General features: G+C 28.4%; 2 protein-coding genes across 3 annotated transcripts; both read right to left on the bottom strand.

Annotated features, from left to right (window-relative positions):
• Positions 1-1,503: 1,503 nt before the first annotated feature.
• LOC145187515 (heterogeneous nuclear ribonucleoprotein K-like) lies at positions 1,504-10,287 on the bottom strand. 2 transcript variants are annotated; one of them, XM_090087534.1, is made up of 13 exons: positions 9,396-10,287; positions 9,146-9,240; positions 6,203-6,226; positions 5,103-5,135; positions 4,815-4,858; positions 3,871-3,943; positions 3,653-3,784; positions 3,212-3,550; positions 2,602-2,719; positions 2,289-2,365; positions 2,164-2,213; positions 1,810-1,929; positions 1,504-1,691 (listed from the first exon to the last, which is right to left on the bottom strand). In XM_090087534.1, exons 1-13 carry the CDS (start codon positions 9,406-9,408, stop codon positions 1,649-1,651), a joined length of 1,161 nt encoding a protein of 386 aa, XP_089943660.1. In that variant the 5' UTR covers positions 9,409-10,287; the 3' UTR covers positions 1,504-1,648. The 2 variants fall into 2 exon arrangements, with proteins under 2 accessions (XP_089943660.1, XP_089943664.1); XM_090087538.1 differs by lacking the exon at positions 4,815-4,858 and having other exon boundaries at positions 9,396-9,522.
• A 4,106-nt stretch (positions 10,288-14,393) lies between these two features.
• On the bottom strand, positions 14,394-19,859 carry LOC145188014 (cation-dependent mannose-6-phosphate receptor-like). Its single transcript, XM_090087596.1, has 6 exons — positions 19,591-19,859; positions 18,495-18,718; positions 18,138-18,325; positions 15,763-15,860; positions 15,534-15,657; positions 14,394-15,338 (listed from the first exon to the last, which is right to left on the bottom strand). The coding sequence occupies exons 1-6, from the start codon at positions 19,677-19,679 to the stop codon at positions 15,258-15,260; spliced, it is 804 nt and encodes a 267-aa protein (XP_089943722.1). The 5' UTR covers positions 19,680-19,859; the 3' UTR covers positions 14,394-15,257.
• Positions 19,860-19,959: the final 100 nt, after the last annotated feature.

Below are 19,959 nucleotides of genomic sequence, written 5' to 3'. Positions count from 1 at the left end.
AACCGTATGGTTGTGCTTGTACGGAATGTGACCGTGGGATCTACACGGGAGCCATATGGGTATAATAAAAAAAAAACAAAAACGAAAGACCTTTCGGCTGCTTTTTTCTTTTCCCCGTATTGATCCCAGATTTCTTCCAGATGTATTTTAAATAGATCTAATTAATAGATTTTCTTTTAAACTTGATTATTTATAATTTACATTTTTTAGATTTTGTTAGCAAACTCTAAAAAATGTAAGTTATAATTAATCTATATCAACATTAAAATTTTAATGTTTATTTGTTTCATTTTAAATAAATTAAATCACCATTTAAATTGTGGTATGTGATTATTTAAATAAGTTGCAATTTGTATAGCGATAATAAAATAGTGATAATAAAAATAATAATAATAATAACAATAATGATAATAACAATAATAATTATAATAGTAATAATAATGATAATAAAAATAATAGTGATAATGACAATAATGATAATAACAATAATAATAATATATGAAATATAAAAAATGTAAATTATAAATAATCAAATTTAAAAACAAAATCTACTAACTAGATCTATTTAAAATACATCTGGAAGAAATCTGGGATCAATACGGGGAAAAGAAAAAAGCAGCCGAAAGATTTTACGTTTTTTTTTAATTATGCCCATATGGTTCCCGTGTAGATCCCGCGGTCAAATCCCGTACGGTTTACCGTTTAAGTCTTGTATGGTTGTGTTTGCTGGGATGTCAACAACTTTAAATCATTTAAAATAAAACATCAGAGCCGAAATCGCAAATTTATTGCGAGATTTGCTATGGTTAGTTATGAAGAATGCGATAAAAATTTCTTCAGCGCTCAGATAGGGCTCAATTACTAAACAACTTTCAAAACTTAATGTAAAAAAGTTCTAAAAAGCAAACTTCCATTTATTACTAACACTAAAAATTTCAGTTTTTTAGTACAATGCGATCTTTGGGACACATTGTACTAAAAAACTGAAACTTTTAGTGCTGAGGATGATTAATGCTGTTAATTTGGACATATCAGCAGGACAACTATCTTAAGCTAACGGCTTCTAAAGCTAAGAGATTGCTCCAATATAATATCACATTTGAATTGGACAACTTCAATTAGAAATGGAATGATGTGGCAAAACAAAAGGCTTGGAACAAGGAAGATACAAAAAAAGCATGCTACGTTATTTCAATATCAACATGGCAAAAATTGGTCAGCATACCCTAAAGACTCTGTATAATAATAATAATAATAATAATAATAATAATAATAATAATAATAATAATAATAATAAAAAGATAAAAAAAAAAAATGAATGCAACAAAATACTTTTTTTCCTCGCATTTTGAATCCGTAAACCGTTTTCTATATAAACAATGAATTTTGGTCATTCGTTAAAAAGAACTATCGTCCAGTATATCGTACCGTTGAAAGATTTCTTTGTAATTTACTTTTACTAATGAAGAGTTTAATACGTAGTGCTCATATAAAACATGTTAATTTATTTTCTCTTTCAAATAATTTATTCGTAACAAAAACTCGCACATCTTAAGAAGACTCTGTTGTACATTAAAGAACAGGTGGTTAATCTCACAGAAGATGAAGACAGATTCACCCATTTCACAGACAGGTTTCGCGAAATAAACTACGGTTGACCACCAACCTTCTTTCCTGAGTATTGACGAACGCTAATAATATGAAAGAAGACACTGCATAAATTACTATACGTAACAAGATAAATTAGAAACCATGACGTCACAATGACACTAAGACCTAAAATACTGGATATTAGGATTTAAAAATTACCTCTGCTGCATGAGAAACTGTCCATATTGTATTTGATCCTGCGTTCCAGTTATAGTTATAACACGATCGTTTTTACCTTCTCCAGGATCTTGTATTTTAATATCAGCACCGCTTCGTTGCCTATAAATTTAATTTGATCATTTTTTTATAGAAACGAAAATACAGTAAATGGTCATCTTTTTTTTTTGGAAGTAATTTTAAGGCTTACGCAACTTCAAAGTTGACGCGTGTTTTTCGTTTCAACTTTAAAGCAAAGCACAGAATTGGAAAAGTTGAAAATATTTAAACCTTCCAGGGTCTTCGAAAACAATATAAAAGCGTAAACACAGAAAAAGTATTTGGTACAAGATTTACCTAATATTACGTATTCTTTCTCCTCCGCGACCGATTATAGCACCAGCCAACTAAGGAACAGAAAATAGTTATCAAGCATAAGAAACTTTTAACTATTATTAACTCATGAACAAAAATGATCTTACATCGTTTGGAATGGTTACTTGCGTTGTTTGTATATCACCTTGACCAAACATAGAGTCTCCACCTCCATTACCACTACCTAATAAAAATGTTTTTGCAATGATGAAAATATGTGCGAAATAAGAGTTTTAGTATAGTGAAGATAAGAAGCTGAAAAAGTAAAAAATTGTAATTGCTAGTTATTTGCTTTTTAAATTTCCCAGAAGAGTTCTGTTCATTAGCTAGAAAGAAATGCAAAGAAAAAACATAATTCTATTCGTGTAATAGTGTACACTGTAGACGATGTGCTAAGAAAAAAGAAAAGTCAAAATAAACCTTGACTGTTAAAATCGTTGAAACTTTGAGAGTTGTTAAAACCACTGCCGCCGCCCCCGTTACTGAATTCTTGACTACCAGAAAAATCGTTTTGAAAATTCCCGCCATGATTTCCGCCCTAAATTTAATAATTTTTAAAACAAAAAACGTTGTCAACAAAACCGTTATTGAAAATCAAGTTATTTGATTAACTTAATAATTGCTCTGAAACATCAACTGTCACTGGGAACAATGTTCCTTTAAGAAAATTTGTCTAATTTAAAAGTTTTTTAAAAAATGAACTTTGATTCACAACTAACCAAAAAAAATACGCTCAACGATGAAAACTATTAGAATATTCAAATGCCAAATTTAAGGTCACATTTTATACACAAATTTTTTAATGTACGGAATTTAACAAGCAGTAATTACAATTCTAAAATATGAAACAAAAACTTAAATTGTGATATGCATGATTCCAAAAAATTTACTAGTGTCTCCCATATAGTAAGTATAATAAATGCTCATTAGAACAGAAAGACGAGTAACGACTTAATTAGGAATTAAATTAGGAATTCTTTAAAAACTTAAAAAAAAAAATTTCTTTATTTGGTTTCATTGTTGAACTTACCCCTCTGCCAAATCCACCACCTTGTTGATTGAAGTTTCCACCTTGAAAACCACTTCTACCCCCAGTACGTCCCATTCCAGTGCGGGTATTGCCCCGACTTAACATTCCACCACTGCGCATATTATTCATGGGTGAACCACTGTAACTGTCTTGTCCACCGTTCCACTCTTGACTTGGATCATACAAAGCTATATTTCCTTTAATAGGTGATTCTTGCATGATTTCTAGTATTTTTTTAAGTGCATCAACTATCTCAGATTCACCGCCCCCTAATGCAACTACACGCTCTGTAGAGTTAGGGAGACATTCTTGGAACACTTTCACACTTGTGTTGGTTTGCTTTAAAGAAAGTAGAAACTTTCTTAGGAATTGTAGCACTTTTTTCAGTTTTGATAAAATTTATAAACCAATAGAATGGATTTATTCACATATGTTTAATACCTCCCTAAGTTCTTTTATTTTAAAGCCAGACCGACCAATTATACCACCAACTTGACTGGAATGTACAAGAAAATCAATCTCAAATTCATTCTTTTGATTCTGGTTGCTTCCACTACTAACTGGATAAGGTGGCTAGATACAAGTTATATTTTATGCATAAAAGGTCATTTAGTAGCAAAATAAGTTTATAACAAAAAAAGAAAAATCTAATAAAATACCTCATGAAATAACGGTAAGCATTCACATAAAACTTTTAAAGCATTTTCCTGTGATGCTCCAATTGATAACACACTAAAATTAAAAAAAAAACAACCTTTTCCATGTAATTTTCAAGAATTGCCAGATGTTCTATGTATTTTACTTTAAATCGTTTTAAAAATCATGCAACAGTACTGCCACAAAAGACACATTTGTGCCACACAAAAACTTATATTTTTCCTTCTAAAAAATGCTTTTAATACAGCAACTGTTAAACATGTAAATTACATTGAATATGGAGTAAAAAAAAAAGGCAGATCAGCGCTCAAAATAATTTATGAGCTGATATATCATGATCACATACATGCAACTACCTACAACAACTGATTTTACAATTTCGCATCACCTTGAAAAGTTTAAATTTCTTCAGAACTGTCATTATAAGGGTTTGGTCACAGATATGGGTGAGAACCCTTGAAACAGGGTTTGTCAAAGACTTTTGAAACTTAATCATAAGTTTGAATACACACTATGAAGTTCTAAAGTATAAGTACTCTAAATACCATGCAAAATAACCAAATCATAAGGTTTCTCATGAGCTAAAGGTTCTTCAAAATTTTAATTAACCCAGGTTTACACCATTAAATGACATGTGCTATAACACATGTGACCTTGAAATATCAGCAGGTACTGTTAATTAGAACTACTCATGCCTAGAGCTTATAAAATACCATTTTACCTGCTATTGAAAAATTTAACATTTAAGCAACTAAATAATTCAACAATTAATTCAAGCGCTGATAGATTTCATTTATTTTTGTCACATTCAGTTTTCCTTCCCTTTAAATGGATTTTGAATTTATGACTTTCATCGAATAATCTGCCTAAAAAAATAGCTTTGACACTTCAATTTTTGCTCTGAAGTACAAAGTATGTATGGACTTACAACGGGAACGGGACCTACCGCTCTGAAGAGTTTGAATCCGGGACATTGACTGTGGCACTGTACTATAGATTATAAAGTAGTACAATGTAGGGTTGACAAATCCATCGATCATTTTAAGGGACGTGAATGGGTTGGACGGGTAGAGAGGAAGCGGGAAAGAAAGTAAAAAGAAATACATTAGCAATAATACATTTAATGCAAAATTCTTTAAAATAATAAAGAGCAAAGTTCAAAGTTCAGGTTCGGATAAAAACTTTTATTAAAAATATTTTATGACAAGTAAAGGCATAAGTTTAAAATACTTGCCTCTGAACGAAGCCTTTTTATAGTTTGTCCACCCTACAAACAAAAGCAAATATTTCATAAAAATATTGAATTACAAAAACATCTTAAAACTAAAAATGATTATATACAATAAAAAAATAATTCTTTTCTAATATAATATTTATTGCACAAATATTGTTTTAGAAAAGAATCATTTTTTTTTTTTTTTCAGAATCAGAAGTTTTAATGTAATAAAATTATTTGACATTTATAAATGTCAAATAATCTTATTATCGTAAAACTTTTCTGATTCTGAAAATGTTATTTGAGTTTCATTTGTCACTGAAATTTATCAAAAACTTATAGTTTGCAACAAGCTTGAGTTCTTTTACAGGGTTGCAGTTAAAGGATCAGTAACTACAAAACAGTATAAGTAGTTTGTGATCCTTTAACTGCAACCCTGTAATTGAACTCAAGTTTGTTATTCTAATTAGTCAAGCTGTTTATCTTATTAGTCGATTTAAAAAGACTTTACATAAATTGCAAAGCAATTCATTTTTTAATATTTTTATTCAATTCAGGGATAAAATACATCCTAGTGTGATAAATTAGTGATTTTGAGAAAACTCATGAGCTCAAATTTCAGTAAAATTTCTTTAAAAATTATCTATTAAATTAACAAAAATAGCATATGAATGGTTAACAGGCTCATTTTCTACAATGTTTAACAGACCTCTTCTTTTAAATTAATCAAATATTAGGGAAGCATATAAATTTTCTAAATTTACTAACCAATCAAAACCAAACTATATGATGTTAATAAACTGGAGTAACCGGTCTAATTTGAGAGTTTTGACACTATGATTTTGAATTAATGAATTTTGACAACGCTTGTAAGGTATTGATACTTTGGCTATAAAATATTTTTCTTTAAGTTTTTATATTATTTTATTATTAGATATTCCTTTTTAAGCTTTTTCTTGATTACTAGGTGTTGCCTGTTGAAAATTGAACGATAAAAAAATGAATGATATGAAGGCTTAATTCACAACAATTTTATTGCCAATAAATGTGTTGACATTTTAAAGAGTTGAAATATAAGAAACGTTTTATTTCAAAAAAAAAAAAAAAAATCTGTTTACCTTTCCAATGATTCCTCCTGCATGCTACAATAGAAAAATACAATAGAAAAATACAATAGAAATACAATATGTAAGTTAAAATATTTCAAACGTTTTTCAATTTTACATAGGTTTAATTTGAAAATTCTAATGAATTATCTTTGCCTCTGAGTAATATATTTTTTAAAATTTCAATGAAGAATAAATAGTCAGTCAATGTACTATTTTATTTTTCTTTACTTATGAAATAAAATTTTAACTATGTAAACTTTAACAAACACAAACTATTATTCAAGGGTAAACCAAAAATAGATACCTTTATAATTAACTGCTACTCTACTAAATTAATAAAATTCAGTAAAAAAAAAAAAAACATGACTAGACAGGCAATTTTTTTTTTTAGAAAGTCAAATAAACATGTTTTTTTGCTGTGACAATTCTTCCCATTATAATATATAAGTGAATATTGTAAATAAAAAACACTTTATCCATAAAAACAACTAACTTATTTTACTTAAATAGTATGAATTAAAAAAAAAACTTTTATATCTTTTTTAAAAAAGAGATCTCAAAGTATGTGCAAAGCTATTTCATTTCAAAACTAATTGCTAATGTACAATCATTAGTAATTAGTTTTGAAATGAAATAGCTTTAGTGCGCAAAGTTTTTGAATAAAAAAAAAAAAAATTTACCCTCTGACTTAATGAGTATGTTGATTTTAGAAAAAAATGAATTTACAAAAATACTTCTTCATAAACTTTTATTGAAAAGCTATTCAGAAAACATGCACAAATGAATGGAATAGGAGCAAGTGTTTTGCAAATTACAAAAATATTTTAACTGCTTAATTTGTTATGTTTATTTTGAAAATAAAATATTGAAAGGATGAAAATAGATTTGAAAATATTTAGAAAGTTCCTGTTAATCTTGAAAACAATAAAAGATCACAGTAGGCACAGTAGGAACAGTATATAAGTCATCAAAGAAGCTAGATTCAGGGGTTGCATGCCAACAAAGAAGCCATTCCTTATGAAATAACTTACAGAGAGGTAAAAAATAAATTAAATTTACCAGAATGACCTGCTCAAAGCCCAGACCTTACTCCACTGAACATTTAGGTTGTTACTTGCTAAACTACTCAATGCAAAAAATTGATTCTTTGGATTTATTTTCCAATTTGATTAACTTACCTGATTACAACTAATGAAAATGCAAAATTTCAAGTTAAAAGCAAACGGTTGAAAAGGAGTATGGGGGTTTAAATTTTGACCTTGAAAAAGACCTGGCTCTTAAGTCAGTTTTCTTATAAAAGAAAAAATGATCATAGAATTATTTAACTGTGAGTACAGAATGACTTTCACAAGTAGACTCTGAAGATCTTATTTAACAACTTAAGAAATTAATAATTAAGTTTTAGATTTGTGAACTAAAATTAACATGATCCCCCCCCCCCCCCCTAATATAAATTTCTTTGGGGGAGGGCGGGAGGGTGGGAGGGAGAGGAGAGAGTAGTTTAAAGCTAATAACCCATTCACACCAACAAAACCGAGTTTAAATAACACTCGCTGTTAAAACGGTGTTTTATTTAGCTACCATTTTTTAAAACTCATTTATTTGAAATATTGTTTTAAAAAGCAGTGTGAATGGAAAAATGCATCACAAGTTTAAATAACCACGATTAAAACAAGTTTTATTTTTGGTGTAAATGGGGTATAAGTTTCTAAACTTAACTTTAAACTACTTATCAGTGTAATATCCTTCAATACAAATATGTTTTAAAAAGAATTATGAACAAAACATTATGTAAAAGGGTTTAACATTTATATTTAACTAAAAAAATATCTTACTGTTTGATGCTAAGTGTTAACACAGACTAAATGAGTCCTGCTTGCACCAGATAAAATATATTGTTTTAGTTTCAAAGAAGTAAACCTAAAATGGGTTTTTTTTTTAATTGGCTATAATTTTCTTTTTTTAATGCAAGGTAAATTTATTTTAAATTACATTAACATAGCTCTTACAATAAAATTTTTTTACAGTATCTGCAAAGTTGCTCTGTTACAAAGAACATCTTTCTGTTACAAAGACTCTTTTTTAAAAGATTGAATGATTTTTATTTATATTCTTAATTTTAATATTTCTAAACTATTTAGACCTATTTAAAAGTTTTGGTTGGAATGATTTTTAATTTTAGTTGGCACTTTAACTTTTCTTTTTTTCCCTCTGCAGCAGATTTGAAATTTAGGTGTAACTTTTTTGAGCTTTTTTCACTTTTAGCATTTGTATATAGATATACTTATATTTGATATGCAATACAAACTTTTTCCTCTGGAATTAAATCACAATTTAATCTTCTTAAATCATGTGATTGCTCAAACAAAGTTAAACAAAGATTCTTTAGACATGAAAATACCAGGTCTTTTTAAGAAACTGGGTGAATTTCTAACCCCAATATTTCTTTAACTGTTTGACATTTAAATTTGAAAATTTGTATTTGCATTAGTTGTAAAAGAATAAGTTAATCAAATTTCAAGAAAAAAACAACTTGTTTCTAAATTTACAAATAACTGGGTAACATGTTTTTACCCATCTGTAAACATTGAAAAGCATAATTTTCAATCATTTCTAAGCATAAAAAAAGAGATTATTTTTTTCAGAAAAAACATAATCTTAAATGAGCTACAGACTTAACACAGATAAAAAAAAAAAAAAGTGATTTTATCAATATTATCAAAGAAATGTAATGACAACTGATTTAACAAAATGGTGGTTAAATTATCTAATGGAGAAACATAACCATAGTTTGTCCTTTAAACCAGGCATTTCACTTCCCACAATTAAAATATTAAAATATTTTATTGATAGAATCAAACAAAATAAATCTTAATAACCATACATATTTGCTTTATTTAGGAAACATAATTTATGCTAAAGATAGTGTGCACGAAAATAGAAACACAAAACCTTGCTCATTAGAAGAAATCTTAAAGTGACAGAGTCTCCTCGCATCTTTTTTGCTCCTCCCCCAGATCCACCATCATTGTTCATTCTTTTCATACCTAAAATTATTAAATTGAAGAAAATATTTAAGCATTTTTCTAGAAAAACGTCAGAATGAAAAACCTCAATCATATGTTCTAACTAGTTTTATTTTTTCTATTCTTTTTAAATTTACAATTTTTAGCTTTAAATTAAATTTGACAAAAAGTCTTACCCTGGCTGGACATCTATATTAATAAATTAATTGTGGTGGTTTTTTATGCAGCACTAAAATCCAAAATTATGATTCAAACTTGGTTTGTTAAAATAGATCCATCTTTGTTTTTAACTATAAAAACAGTTTACATAAGTACAAGAAAGTTTTTTTTCTTAAGAAAACTTTGTCATAAAATTGTAAATCAACTTCATATTACAGATGAAATTCACAAATTTTTGGATAAAGCTTAATTATTTATAGATGGCTCACTATGTTCTTATTTATTATGATAAAGAATAATAAAAAATATTGACTTTTAATCTCCTTAGCATTCTGAGAAATTATCTTTAAAAATTATTATTTTAGCAGACAGAATAACAGTTGTTCTGATAATGAATATTTATTTGAGTAAATTCATAGTTATGTATTTTTAAACTTCTAGCTGGAATTGATCAAATATCGCTAGAGTTAATCAAATACCAACTCCAGTGTCAACCGATATTAATATGACTTCTTTAAGCCCTTCAAGTTCTACAAGAAACTAATAAAATCTTTTCTTTAGTATAGGAGTTTGATATGTAAAAAGAATATAAAGTTTGACATACTATATAAATTAGTTAAAGTAAAGGATATGAACCTATAGTTACCGAACTTATATAAAAAGTCAGTAGAATTGTCTCTTTAAAAGAGTATTATGTATTGATTGCTGTGGCCAAAGACACGTACTTGCTTCACATAAAAATAAGCACATTACATATTAAGCTCACATGAAAACAATCATATTTCACTAAACTTTTCTCTGAGTATTGTTTATCTCTAACATAAGACTTCAAAGTGATTTCAAAATTTATTCATTAATTCAAGAAGTTGACTCGACAGCCGAAGTATATAGACTTTTTGAATTAGCATTGTTGCATTATGGGTTTACAATCTCTTGCGCTCATTTTAGTTTGATTTCAAATATTAAATGAAGAATAATTCTCAATGTATTTTTATCCAAGAGCACAAGCGAACTTAGATCCCCCTCCTCTCTCTGAAAATGGTTGGGAACCGAAGCTCAATTATAAGCACATTATAGGCATTCCTAGGGGTACCTTTTCAGTTTTGAGTTCTAATTTCCAAAGAACATAATGACGCTGCAATTAAAAATAGATATTTGTTTTCATTTTTAAAAATGGGGCTCCAAGATTGATGTCGACAACTTAACCTCACTTAAATCTTAGAATTCTGAAAGTCTATTGCAGTTGTCTTTTCTACACTTAAAATTTTCAATACTAAACACAGAGAAAAAAAATATTGACACAACTCAGTATTTTTCACTTCCTTGGGTTTAGTATTAAAAATTGTAAAACCCAATGAACATTATGTCTGTGGGTGATAGGTTAGTATATATATAGGCGGCCGCTTTTGATCCTGCCCAACAAAGAGATATATACCTCAAAAAAAAAAAATAATAATAAAAAATTAATAAACAAAAAGGTTAAAAATTTCAAATGAACTTCTTCATTATAAAAACTTTTTTTTGTATGAACAATTTCAAGTTATTCATAAAGAATGAAGAAGAAAAAGAAGAAACTGAAGGAAAAAAAAAAAAAATTTAAACAGCACCTAACTTTTTTAAAAAAGTGAAGAAAAAAAAAATCTTCAACTTCACTAACAAAGGATTGTTCATTCCATCTGCTACATTAGCATCCGCCTAAGAATCTCATCCTCGACAAAAATTTAATTCACTGATAGTCTGCAAGACAATAATAACAAATAGCTGTTAATTATTTGATTTGAAAGAGTTGAAAGTGACCATCGCAAAGAATGTACATGCTTAATCTTTATTAGTTCATTTAAGACTTTTATTTCCTGACTTTTTTTTCTGTTTTATCTTTCTCTTTTTGAAAAAGTACTACAAATTATTTTTGAATATCTTCGAGTTTTTCAAAATATAAAGCCTTCTGAAAACCAATGACCAATAGAACTAAAAATTGTACTACAAAAACATTTTGCAAATTTTGCATATATGTTGCATGCATGAAGAAATAACTGTTAGGAGTTTAACATATATACAACATTAGGAGTTTAACATATATACAACATTAAAGTTTACATTAACTTTAATGTTTCACATATGCTAAACTTGCAACAATTATTTCTTCATGCATGCAACATATATCGCGAGCTTAGAATTATTTTGTTCTCTCTCCAAGTTTAAACGTTGGGAGAAAGCTTTTGATTTTTTTCTTAAAGTAAAAATTATTAAAAATTTTAGCTTTAATTTTTAAAGAAATAATAACTTATGCTTTAAATAATTTATGTTGAAACAAATTATTTAGAAAAGAAACTGTAAAAAAGAGTGTATTTAAAGCAATCATTATTTACTAAAATTAACAACTCATTTTCTCCCAACTTTTAAAACGGGAGATAGAACAAAATAATTCTAACCTCGCGATATGTTAAACTCGCAACAGTTATTTACACTTATATAAATATCTTAAAATTACATGAGAGTATTTTACACGATATCTGAAAGCAGAGAATTTGTTTTAGTTACAAGTCGGGTAATAGGATAGTTAAAATATATATCAAAGTACAATCAAGTTCTGTAATTTAAAAAGATATGGTAGAGATAAAAAGATATGGTAGAGATAAAAAGATATGGTAGAGATAAAAAGATATGGTAGAGAAAAAAAAAATATGGTATAGAAAAGAGAGAAAATTGAGCTCGAAATTTTTTAGTAATAATTGGCAAACACTTGATAAAGTTAGCTTGAAATTTAAAACCAAAAATATTTGATTTGAATGAAAATACTTAGGTCGTTAGGAAAGTTCGTAGAACTTCATCTATAAAGATACAATGAGACAGGAAATAATTAAATATTTATACATCATTTTAAACTGTGTTTAATTATGAACATTTTAAGTACTTTTTGAAATATTTTGAATGTTTATTAAATTTATTTAAATTTTATTATATACGTTTAAAAGAAAAAATTTAAAAATGGAAAAATTTGAATATCGAGCATATATTAAACCCGTGCTCTACTTGGAGTTTCAGCACAAGCCATAACCGATGAATTGGTTTTAGTTCATGGTGAACAAGCTCCAAAATATGATACAGTTGGCAAGTGGGCTACTTTATTTAAAGATGGTAGAGAGAGTCTTGAAGATGATCCTCGCTCAGGGCACCCTTAAACCATGTATACAGCTGAGAATATTGAACGTGTGCAAGCCATTATTGAAGAAAATCCGCATGCAACACATGATATAATTGAAGCCCTGACATCGATTAATCGTTTTACAATCAACGAAATCATTCGCAACGCACTTAAAAAAAGAAAATTAACGTCACGTTGGATACCCCACGAGTAAACCGATCAAAATCGCAAGAATAGAGTTGAGGCATGTAAGGAAAATTTAGCCCTTTTCAGAAACGGCCCATGGAGACTATGTGATAATATTACAGGGGATGAATCGTGGTTTTATTTGAGACAAGTTGGACACAAGTCAGCTAACGCTAGTTGGGTCGGTTAAGGTGAAAGTCCAAGAACTATGGTAAGATGCGACAGGTTTCAGCCGAAAAACATGTTCTACATCTTCTTCAAAACAACAGGTGTTGTTCATTTGGGTTATGTTGGAAAGGGAGAAACCATTACTAGGGAATATTATATAAAAAATTGTTTGAAACCTCTTATATGCGAAATAAATAAGCAAAGACCTAAAACAGGCACTCAAAGTTTCAAATTTCTCCATGATAATGCTCAACCCCATGTGACTGAAACCGTCACAAATTGTCTAAACCAAGCTGGAATTACAATAATTCGCCACCCACCATACTCACCAGACTTAGCTCCATCCAATTATTGGCTATTCGTTTTGATAAAAAAAAATCTTTATGACGATACTGACGTCGAAAGTCAAAAAACTCGCATAACGAAGCTACTTCAAAGTATACCCAAAGAAGAGTATAAAAAAACGTTTGACAAATGGCTTGAAAGGATGCAACTTTGTATAGATAACGATGGACATTATTTTGAACATTTAATAAAATAAAATTAAAAAAAACTCTTCTTTTTTTTTTTTATAGGGAAGTTCTACGAACTTTCCTAACGACCCAAGTATACCTTGACAGTTGTCACTAATTTCTTCGCTATTACTGAGTTTTTTTTTAAATTTTTATTGGATAATTCAATGTTATTCCTGAAATAAATATATAACTCATAGGAAAAAAGATTTCTTTTTTTTTATCTGATATACTTTAGGTGTTTAAAGTTCGATTATTTTTCTTGTGATTCTACACAAGAATTGAGTTATCGAAAAACAAACAAGAAAATTTCTTTATTTTTCAGCACAAATTATTTTTCTTGAAACTCACGTGGATACTATTTTTACTCAATGACTTTTTTCAGAAGATGCTGCTCAGATTTAGAAGATGTTAATTATAATTTAGAGGCAATCCAAATTTTCCCACGTCTTTATAAAATCATGATGTACTGAGCCACTGATTTGCTAGCAATAAAAAAAAACAATACCAACACTTTTGAGAGACATGATAAAAGTTGTATGAACATCAGATGTTGCAGAAATTTTAAATGTTTAGCTCAGGCTTTCTCAAAGGCTAAACTATCTTTTCATAGTACAAAAAGATCTTACTCGATTAAAGAGTAGCAATTTTCTGGTAAACTTTTGTAATGGTTTGAGAGAGTTGTAATAATAGTCATTTTCAGTTTTATTTGTCATTTTATTTGTCATTTTATTTGTCGTTTTATTTGTCATTTTATTTGTCATTTTATTTGTCATTTTATTTGTCGTTTTATTTGTCATTTTATTTGTCATTTTATTTGTCATTTTATTTGTCATTTTATTTGTCATTTTATTTGCATTACATATTTTGGACCTCAAAGGTTTTGTTTTTTGAAACTTTTATTTTGACCCCCTGATTTAAAGCAATTTGGTCGTAGTTACTTCAATACTTAAGTTGAAATTATATTACTCAACAGCTAATCATTAAAAAAAACTTCAACATCCTGCACCGCTATTTTTTTTCATTGTAAATGTTAGAAAACAATTAGCATTTTATAATTGTGCAAACGTTCATCCCTTTAAAACCGCGTACACTAAGAATCCCCATCAGTTACATTAAAAATTGAATAGTTTACAATTTTAACTTAGGCGATATAAATGACAAGAATACAGAAACTTACGCTTAGGATGTCAGAAGAAAAAATTTCAATCAAAAGAAAAGTTTTTAAAAGAGATAAAATCTGAGTGAAAGGTTTGATTTGATTTGGGAACATGAACCGCCTTTACCAAGTTAAACTCAATTAAACGCAATTATTATAAACTAATAAAAAAACACTCAAAAAAGCAAAAAAAATTATGAAAATATTTTCGACTAACTTCAAAGAACTTTCAAAGATAATAAATGCACGCAAATTTCTTTAAAAATTGTAAATATTTACATTTTATAAAACTTTAATTTATCTAGAAAAGTACTAACTATACAATAGGCGCGCAAGTTTACGATAAACGCGCGAGATCACAAGCATGCGAAGAGGATTTTATAAAACCTTTTCTTAATATCCTTTTAATTTTACTTTAAGAACAAAATTTGGACCTAATAAAAGTGTGCTTGAGTACGCAAATAACTTGGTTACGAAAATAGTCCAACAGAATTTCGGATTAGAAGAAAGTGTAACGCACAAGACATAAACCGTTTCCAAGGCGATGAAACCTTTTCCGTATCTTCTACGAAACTGTCGATGCAACAGTAGAACAAGAGAAACGTCATTGGTTTATTAAATGTGAAAAAGCGAAAAAGTCTTTTGCTGTGAAGATGAGCAAGTTACGCTGCTTGTCCAATAAATTACCATCCTATTTTTCGTATCTGGATTATTCGATGTCTTGATATTCTTGTGGAAAGCGATCTTCGTGACGGCAAGTGATCGTCGCCATCGTAAATGCAAACCCGTCCTAAACCGAAGAACATTTTTCTCCGTAACTTTATAAACACTACTTTTACGTTTCCGAAACTACCGCGATGAGAGTTACCGCGATGATTTTTTAACGATAAACTCATAAAATTGAATTTACATGCGCAGAGACATCGCAAGTCCTTGAAACAAACTTTAAAAAAAATAACAAAAAAAAAAAAATCAAGATACCCACCATTATTAAATCTGGCAGCTGCACCCAAAATTCTAAATGAGGGATCACGAATTTTCCTTTTTTTCCTCTAGCTAAGTTGAACAATACACCTAAGAGCATGTAGAGTGCAAAGCCAGGGATCACTCTATAGAGAACAAAAAGCTGTGATAACTCACATTCACATCTAATTAATTTGAAAAGATAAGAAAATTTTTATACAGCGTCTTAAAGATGTGAGTTTAACACTTACAGCATAAGGATAAATGAACCGTTGCTTATAGTGGTAGATTTTTTTTCGTTCTTGGGTGAGACTTGACACGCATTCGAATAATTGAAAATCAGAGAGTACTGTGAAAAATAAAACGTCTTCATAAGTGTTGCGAAATAGAATGTTTGTAAAAAAAAACGGTTAAAAAATTTTTTTTCATTAAAACTGTGTTTTTTTTTAAATTTTTTTTTTTTTTTGCTGTTGTTGTTTGTATCAATTAAATGTATTTTTAAATCATAAATAGGGATTTTTTAACCTTTTTTGCTATTACTGAAACAAATATCATACATAAATCAGAGTTAAACAATAACAACATTTATTCTTTTCCAAAATATAACTTTATTAAAAAAATCGAACACCAGGAGTTGGAAGGTGGGTAGCCTATTATATAAATAAAAATGTTATAGGAGACGCGAAGACTTTTAGTGCTTAAATATTGAATGTATATGTTGAGAAATTATGTCAAAAAAACGTTGTTTGTTAACTACTGCTTACTTCCCTCAGGAATTGGGAGCAATTATATTTAACTAATTTTAATTTGTCTCTCAAATCATGCTAAATACATCTAATTTATGAAATTAAATAGTTATGAATTTTTATTATTTTTTATTATTTTCAGCCAACAAGAATAAAAATAGACTCAAAAACTTTATTTTATGTAACTTTAACAAACCAGAAAATTTATCAATAACAGACATTTTTTTTTTAAGTCTATAAGACCGATATGATAGGACGCTCTCAAAAGGTAAATTATAAAAAATACCTTCATTATGTAATAAAATGCAGAAATAACACAAACTACAACAAAAAATGTGTGTATGGTCAACTTGATCTTTATAACTAAAACTCTATAACTCAACTTAAGTGTATGATCAGTTTAATCTTTTTTAATTGGAACTCTATATGACACCTCAGATGTTCAATTACCCCATATTTTTCTTTATTCTATTATACTTAAAACTATTAATATCCATACAACATTAGTTACAAAGCGTGTAAAAGGTGGATTTTTTCCGTGGTTATCGGTTGAATTTAAGAGAGAAAAAAAAAAGTGATGCATTACTTAAAAAGTTTGTTTTTAAACATGATTCAGAAACAGATATAGAAAAACAGCTTAAATATGTAAAATGCAATAAAAGTTTGGTTTGCACAGAATTCTTTTTGAAAGATAATACTTCTACTTTAGCTATCAGCTATTTTAGCCATATTACAAACTTATCTCTTAGAACAGAAAAAATCTCTGCTGGTTAGAAAAAAGCAAAAAATCATCCCTATATACAAATTAGGATTGCTAAATGATTCAAACAACTACCAAACAAGATCTAGCCCACCTGTATTGTCAAAAATATTAGAGTAAGTAAACTTTATGCTTATGAACTAAGAGCATACGAACTTGACTGGTTTTGTTCCTATTTATTTAAGTGCAAGCAATCCCTAGAAATTAATGGCTATTTATCAGATGAACAACCATTACTTGTGGGGTACCTTGAGGATCTATTGTAGGTCCTTTAGCATTTCTCCTTTTCTTCAATGAAGCAAGAATGTTTGCTCATGGCACTGTCATTTACATTGCTGAGGATGATAAAGAAATTGAAAAGCAGAATCTTTGGATATAATTTTATTCTTGCAAATGAAACAAATTGAAGGGGGCAAATCTCCAGAAAGAATAATTTTTAACATCTCAGTGAAAAAGTGGGAGTTTACTGCACTAATGTGAGATATGTACATAAAAAAAGATTGCATAACATAAAAATAACTCTTAGAATCCAAATATTTTAAGTTTCTCCAGTATAAAACAATAGCTTGGGAGAAAACAAGAAAATTCTGTGAAGCTTTATTGGCTCTGAAGGTCCTTCAAAAATGATAAAAGAGACATTTTAAAACATTACCTAGGATAGCTAATGATGTTTAAATATGTTAATATTATTTTTTGTAACTAGGGTTTTGTACTCTAAACTTTCACTGCTTTTAACAAGCACTAATTTTAACCATAAATATATCTAACAGTTGAATTTTAAAAAACACTTTTGGAACCGAATAAAGTTTTTATGTCAATGCCTTGCTTCTTTCTATTAACAATTCAATTTGTTCTATTAAATCAGAACTATGTGCTAAATGATGCAAGTGTTAAATGATGCAAGTATCAAATCCTACAAGTATCTAATGATACAAACAAAAAAGATATACAAAACATTCATTTTAGCTGTAACTTAGACTGCAATCAGTTATAACTGTCATTCAATTTGCCTACAATGACCTCATTCAGACTGAAAAAAAAAACTTAATAATACTATTTTGAAATAATCAAATCACATACTTGTTGAGCTAAAAACATGACTTATACTTCCAAAAATTACCTGACAACTATTTTGGTCAAAAGAAACAAAAGGTTGTGGTGCTTTTGCACCACCATGTGCTTCTACTGCTGTTGTGTTCCAAGTTGCATTTTGATTGCAAGAGAATTTTATTTTTGTCTCTACTTCTGTCATGCCTTTAGCACATGGGAGTTCTTCTCCTTGATATGATACTTCAAAGGAATTTAGACCTAAAAATATGATTGAACAAATTTTCATTGTATAATCAAAGTATAGATAAAAATGAAGCAAAAATTAAAACTACTTTTGTCAACATAAGTATGATACCACTTTAATAAATTCTATGAAAACATTTAACTAAAAGAAGAACATCAAAACAATGAAACATAAATCATGAACCTTCATTAAAGGGATCTTCACTACTTTCACCAAGTATGATTACATAGTCTAACGTTTTTAAATACCGAGCACAAACGGTACCTGCACATTGATAGCTCATATCATTGCATAAGTTGAAATAAATTCGGCAGAAACTTTCATTCACTGAAATATTTTTGTTAATAAAGTCTTGAGAGATTGGTGGGCATTCTGTAGATTTCAAATCAACATACCAGAACTTTGGACTATAAAATAAGTACAAGAACTTGTTAAAATTACAAAGAAATTTATTCTAAGTTTACTAAAATGTTATAACTTCACAACCAAAATATCAGTAAATTATTATTCTTTTAGCTATAAATAGTTATTAATTTTAGACTATTAACTTATTGCTTACAGCTTTCTACCATAAAATTTTCTGGTTACTGCTACACAAATGCCAGTGCATTTAGCAATTAATAAACATGAGTTTTACAAACTACTCAACACTTGTATACATACAGTCTCAATCCAATCCTTACAGCAAATAGTATCTATATCACTTATTATGTTTGCCACAGCAAATATTTGTTATATGCAATTTTAATAAAAGCAAAATTTTTTTTCTAGGGACTAAACATGATAAGGCAAAGCCAAAAGGTAATAAATTTTTATAATAGAATTTACATCAGCAGATGTTGACTGCACATTTTAACAACAAATTTTAGCTAATATATATTTTTTCTCTCTTCAAAACCTCAACATACAGTGCTAAAAAAAGTGAAAAGTTAATAATTGTAATCTTATATTTATTTTATAGCAACAAAATATAAATAAGCTCATAAAAGCTTTTTTTGAAAAAGAGATTTAATATTAAACTTAGAATATTTTAACTTACAAATTGCCTTTTCAGCACTCATCAAATGCTGACTTAAGTTTTATGATCAAAAGAGTATATATAGTAGAATATCTTTTGATTTTTTAATGTAATTTATGGTATTTTAGCTTTTAGGAAACAAAGATGATCTGACAATATCCAGTAGCTATTAAACTTATTTCTCATTTTACAATTTAAAATCAGTAACTAAACACAAATAAAAAAATAAGTAATTCTAAATTTCACTTTAGCTTTGCTCACCTAAGTAAATCATAAGCGTAGTATCCTTCAGGTCCACAAAGATTTCCTTCAACATAAGATAGTGAGGAAATTAATAGAATAAATATCATTTTATTTTAAGAAAAGAATGGAAAATTCAAATCGGATCTCAGATTATGAATTTCTACTAAAGTAAGGGGCTCATTGATGCACACAGAAATCCCTTTTGTGACGATATTCGTTAGCGTAGACTTCTTTCCCGGCCATTAAACTCAATAACGATAGTTTACGTTAAAAAAACTTTTAGGAATTTTGCACCCTGGCCCATACCTGTTTCCGTAACAGTCAGCATAAACCGAAATCGTTTGAAGTTTAAAGGAGAAAAAAACTAAAGTCACAATTAAATGTCAA

This window comes from Hydra viridissima, unplaced genomic scaffold, assembly GCF_058129835.1.
Source record: "Hydra viridissima isolate aposymbiotic clone 2 unplaced genomic scaffold, HvirCarnegie_v1 scaffold_1, whole genome shotgun sequence".
Taxonomy (NCBI): Eukaryota; Metazoa; Cnidaria; class Hydrozoa; order Anthoathecata; family Hydridae; genus Hydra; species Hydra viridissima.
Note: the sequence above shows the minus strand (reverse complement) of the source record. Positions and strands in the feature narration are given on the sequence as shown.

Excerpts from the sequence above, each read along its gene's own strand:
- LOC145187515 (XM_090087534.1), bottom strand. Across the intron at positions 3,944-4,814 it reads GATTCAAACTCTTCAGAGCG|TGTGTTATCAATTGGAGCAT; the intron begins GTAGGTCCCGTT and ends TTTTAATTTTAG. Across the intron at positions 2,720-3,211 it reads GTGGTGGATTTGGCAGAGGG|GGCGGAAATCATGGCGGGAA; the intron begins GTAAGTTCAACA and ends TATTAAATTTAG.
- LOC145188014 (XM_090087596.1), bottom strand. The coding sequence starts at position 19,679 with ATGATATTTATTCTATTAATTTCCTCACTATCTTATGTTGAAGGAAAT. Across the intron at positions 18,719-19,590 it reads TACGCTTATGATTTACTTAG|TCCAAAGTTCTGGTATGTTG; the intron begins GTGAGCAAAGCT and ends CTTATTTTATAG. Across the intron at positions 15,339-15,533 it reads AGCTGCCAGATTTAATAATG|GACGGGTTTGCATTTACGAT; the intron begins GTGGGTATCTTG and ends TCTTCGGTTTAG.